This window comes from Myotis brandtii, unplaced genomic scaffold, assembly GCF_000412655.1.
Source record: "Myotis brandtii unplaced genomic scaffold, ASM41265v1 scaffold390, whole genome shotgun sequence".
In the NCBI taxonomy this organism is placed as follows: domain Eukaryota; kingdom Metazoa; phylum Chordata; class Mammalia; order Chiroptera; family Vespertilionidae; genus Myotis; species Myotis brandtii.
The window spans coordinates 972085-977174 of record NW_005364954.1 but is presented as its reverse complement, the minus strand read 5'-3'; the positions used below and the strand labels follow the sequence as shown (position 1 = coordinate 977174).

The following is a 5090-nucleotide window of genomic DNA, read 5'->3' as shown; positions in this document are numbered from 1 at the left end:
CCCGGGCAGCAGCCTGCCCCTCCCAAGGTCCCTGGGTTGCAACACGTGAAAATTGCAAATCCAATAACCTGCTTGTGTCATTGTGTCAACTCAGAAAGCATGCACTGCACCTCTGCTGTGCAAGGGAGAGGCCATGAGCCCGTGGCCTGGGGGGCCTCTCGGCCTCTCCACGGTCCCCTCCCCGCCAGCCCCCGGGTACCTGGGATGCTCACCACACGTGATCTTCTTGCTGGCGCAGTTGACATCTGTGCTCACCCTGGTGGAGTCCTGGATACAGTCCATCTCAGCAGCCTCCTCGTGGCACCGGCGGTGCTGGAAGCAGCAGCTGGGGGTGGGGGAGGGTCAGGAGGGAGGCAGGCAGCCTGTCATCACCGCGTGCCTCCCGATGGTTCCAGCGGGGTCTTCTCAGACACTCGGGCACTCACTCACACACACACACACACACACACACACACACACACACGCTCACACACACACATGCATGCTCACATATGCATGCTCACACACACGCTCACACATGCTCACACACATGCACGCTTACATGCTCACACATATGCTCACTCACACGCTCACACACACGCTCACACACATGCTCACATGCTCACACACACGCTCGCTCACACACTCACACTCACACACACACACACACACACACACACATGCTCACACGCTCACATGCACACGCTCACACATGCATGCTCACACACACGCTCACACACATGCTCACACACGCTCACACATGCTCACACACACACAATACTGGAAGTATGTTGCCTGTGCAGCAGGTGCTGCTCTTATCAGGAGCCTTTAGGTTTGTGGGGACTGAGACGTGGGCTCTGTAACTTGCCAAGGTCAAGGCTGATCCCAGTCTCCTGAACCTCAATGTGGTCGGCGGCACCACCACACAGGACATCGATGGAAAGAAGGAAAACTATATAGGCCGCTGATGACCTTGGGCAAGTTACTAAGTTCCTCACACAGCATAAGAATCGGGGGGAATTCCAGAAACATCCATAGGGACCCCACCCTGCCTTAGGCCCTCCGCAGGCGGCAGCAGTTATTTCTGCAATCTGGCGGCAAGTTCAAGGTGGCAGTAGCCTGCCCTCCAGGAGCCTGGAGCCCTGTCCCCGCCAGCTGAACTGTGGAACGCAATTGGAGCTGAGCGTGACCCAGAATTCTGCCAGTTTGCCGCCCTCCGTGCTGTGATCATTCTTTTTGGGTCGGAGACGGTGACGAATTACTGCTTCATTTCTCTGACTTGTAGGTTTGCAGGTGTGTTAATAATTAAAGGAAGCGCTAAGGGAGGACCCGGAAGGAAAGTGTTCCCAGAAATGGCCCCGGCACCGTGCCCGGGCAGAACCAGCTCCCCCTCCTGAAAGTCAGGGAGCTGGCTCAGGGGCCGGCCCGCTCCGGGCCCCGGAACAGGAAACAGCCCTTCCGGTCCAGAGTGACCTACACCCTCTCGGAGATCTGAAGATGGGACAGGTCTGTGTTTTAATTCCGGAGCCATTAGTCCTTGTCGATCAAGGACATATCACTGTCTAATCAATTCATTTTTCATCTCTGAGAAGCAATCAGAAGTTGACCCCCTCGTCATGGGTTAATTTACTGAGCTGCATGTGCCAGGGGCTGCGGGTACAAATACACATGCCTGAGCCAACCCCCCTCTCGCGGGCACTTCTGTTGTCCCCACATTCCCGCTGGGCTGGCCCCTCTCCGAGGCGGGGGGTCTCCATTTATATTAAGCACAGGTCACGTATCGGTGGTGTTTGCTACAGGTCTGTGAAACTGAACAGACCCTTCATCGTCGCTTTACCCTGGTGGCCAGGACTGTCCTGAATTAAAAAGATTCTCATGTTCTACGCTGAAGAGCCCCGGGGCGGCTTGTTAAGCCCAGGCTCCCGGTTCTCCCGTAGGCAGGGCGGGTGGGCCTCTGGGCTGCCTGTGAGAGAGCAGCCAGGTGGCCTGTGCAGTGGCCCCACACGATGAGAAACGAGAGGAAAGGTTTGCCTATGGGGCCTGACACAGGCTCTCGATAACTCCCTGGGACGCGAGCAGATCACAGATTAACTGCAACATAGAGATGAGGAAAGCAGTCGTCCGTGGTGAGTCACAGAACCGAGACCCGCCTGACCCCGTCCGGGGAGCTTTCTGTGCGTGCGCTCCGCCCAGGCCCAGCCAGGCCGCCGCTCCCGGCTCCTGCTCACCTGTCCGACTCGTCCACGGGCAGCCCTTCCATCTCGAACCGGCAGGCGCAGCCATAGTCCTCCAGGTCCCGGGGGCAGACGCCAGCCACGCACCGCAGGCCACCCACGAACTGCAGCAGCGCGGGGAAGCTGGTGAAGACGGCCTGCAGCCAGGTGAAGTGGGAGCCCAGGCAGTCTGCGGAGGGAGAGCAGGGCGGGCGCTGGAGGCAGCGGCCAGGAGGAGCCCCCTCCCCTCGCCCCCCGGACGCCCTGCAGCTTGAGCTGATAGTGTCTCCTCAACCTACGAGCACCTGCTGTGGACTCAGGACTGTGGGGACCGTTAAAGCCAGGCAGGTTGATAAGCCAGGGCCCCTGCTGGTTGCCCACCTCACAGCCATTAGCCCTTCTCCTTGCCAACAAACAGCCTTCTCCCCAGGTCCCTGCAAGGTCACATGATCACTCTCAGCTGGTCGTGGGCATCCCATGCTTCCCAACTGTTCCAGCTGCCTCCTACCTCATGAATCGCCCTCCCGTGTTTCATTTCCACACGCCCTGATCCTAGACATGAAGAAATGTAACACCCTCAACAATGAAGATAAATTGAAAAAAGCATGAAGAAATGACTATGCTGATGGAAAAAGCCACTCTAAGATTCTGTGGCCCAGCCGGTGTGGCTCAGTGGTTGAGCATCGATCCAGGAACCAGGACTGTTGCAGGTTCGATTCCCGCTCAGGGCACATGCCTGGGTTTCGGGCTTGATACCCACCCAGTAGGGGGCATGCAGGAAGCAGCCAATCAATGATTCTCTCTCATCATTGATGTTTCTATCTCTCCCTCTCCCTTCTTCTCTAAAAATAAATAAAAACATGACAAAAGAAAAAAGATGGGTGTGTGTTTACATAAACTTATTTAACAACGTACAGGGCGCCTGCGCTCAGTCACACACACCGGCAGGCGCAGCGCATGCCCAGCGCTAACCCAGCAGCAGCTCAGCATCTGTGGCTCGTGTCCACCACGGTATCATCTGATGTTTTCGTAATTTCGTGATCAGTGATAGGAGCCACTGGGATGATTGACAGCTGCTTGATTGATAGCTCTGTTACTGATAAATGCAATACCAGATGCCCTTTGCGATTCTCAGGCCTCATGTCTCATCATTAGTTGGGGAGAGAAGATGAGATGAGGGGACTCAGCCCTGGACTGAGGAGGACGTCCAGCCGTGTGGCCTTGGACAAGTCACTGAACTTCCTTAGACTCAGTTTCCTCTCCTGTGAAACGGGCCCACCATTCGCCTCCTGGCCAGGCTGGGTCAGGACTGACCCCTGAAGCTACTCTGAGGCGCCCGCAAGACAGGTACCACCCCCCCGCTCAGCACCTGGTCCCACTGTGGGAGCCCCGAGGGCGGAGACCAACGTCATTTCCTTAGATTCCCCACACACACGTGTGCTCTGACACCTGGACCGGGGAGGAGAGGGGTGAAAAGCCATTTCAGATTGAACTTACCAAAAATTTCGGTCGCGCTCTCCACATTTTTGAACATCCCATTGAAGAATGTGGCATCTAAGTGGAAGGAAGAGAAAAATGATGATGGAGCCGTGGTTTCTCCTGGTCCCTGTGCAGGCCCTGGGTGAAGAGTAGCTAAAACCCTTTCTCTTTCTCTAAAGATTTGACCTTGGGCTAACTTCTAGTAACACTGGTTGTCATGGAGACCTGATGAGATGAAACGGGGCCTCTATTACTAGGCAACATTGCTCAATGATTTAACAACAACAACAAAAAGAGGCCCCTGGATGGTAGGGTGGCCCTGGACTGGCGGGAACTATGGGTGAATGCCCCTCTGGACAGCCTAGAAGTGGCAGCCATGCAGCGGTCACGGGAGACACGGACTCCTGTGGAGAGTGAAGATTCTAGGCCGGAGGGTCCGGGCTGCTCCACTGGCACCCAGGCCCCGCCCCTGAGCCGCCCCCGGGGCCCCTGGACTGTGCGGTCACTGCCCGGACTGCTGCCCCTGAAGCTCCACCTGCTTCCCGGCCTCAACCCTCCTGAGAGCCAGTGTGGCCCGAGAGTGTAAAGGTCACCTAACCCCTCCTGGTGGGCATGGCACTGCCCACGGGGACCATGCTGTGAGGAGGGAGGCCATGGTCATGGGCTCTGGTGGGACTCATCACTTCGATTGCAGGGGATCACACACACAACCTGGTGACTCGACTGCCCACCCCCTGGCAAGGTGGGCAGTGAGCCTCCTGCCCAGCGCCAGCATCAGCCAGCTCACCGCACTCTTCCTCAGCGAGGGCCGTGGGAGCCCATCCTGAGAAGCCGTCACCACCCACCAACAGGAAACGGAAACGCGTGGGTCCTCCAGTCCCCGTGAGGCACCATCTCCCGATGGCTCTGCCTCTGGGAGATCCGAGCTCAACCTGAAGCTAAAGCACAGCTACCCCCTGACCCCCTGACCCTCTGACCCTCTGACCCCCTGACCCCCTGACCCCCTGACCCGACCACTAACTCCTTTCTCCTGGCTCGCCCTCGGCAGACATTTATCTGCTGATGGGAACTTCCTTAGCGCTTCGTCTCAAAGGAGAGGCCCATGGCGGGCAGAGTCCAGGCTCCTGCCCAGGGAGAGGCTTTCGGGTCCCACTCCATCCCTCTGCTGCCGGCGTCCAGCAGGAAGCGGCTCATTGGGGGTCATTTCTCTGCCAAGACCCCAGACAACGTCCTGCCCACTAGTCCCCAGGGAAAGGTCAAGGGACACTCACTGAGGTTTTTTGAGAGTCCCGGAGGCAGCTCGTGCGGACGGTGCGGGGTGTCCAGAGGGTGGCTCCCTGCGGGGGGGAGAGGGGTGGGTATGAACGTGCCGGCCCGGCTGGCGGAGGCCGGGGTGGGGGCCAGGAGCGGCCAGGACGG

At 58.0% G+C, this 5090-nt stretch overlaps 1 protein-coding gene across 1 annotated transcript in view; it reads right to left on the bottom strand.

Annotated features, from left to right (window-relative positions):
- Window positions 1–5090, bottom strand: part of OC90 (otoconin 90) — a 32035-nt gene that overhangs the window by 21658 nt on the left and 5287 nt on the right. Inside the window, exons 3-6 of the mRNA XM_014544990.1 lie at window positions 4943–5008; window positions 3690–3746; window positions 2208–2382; window positions 213–325 (exon numbers count right to left, since the gene is read on the bottom strand). Coding sequence (XP_014400476.1) covers window positions 213–325; window positions 2208–2382; window positions 3690–3746; window positions 4943–5008 — 411 coding nt within the window. The remainder of the gene's footprint in view (window positions 1–212; window positions 326–2207; window positions 2383–3689; window positions 3747–4942; window positions 5009–5090) is intronic.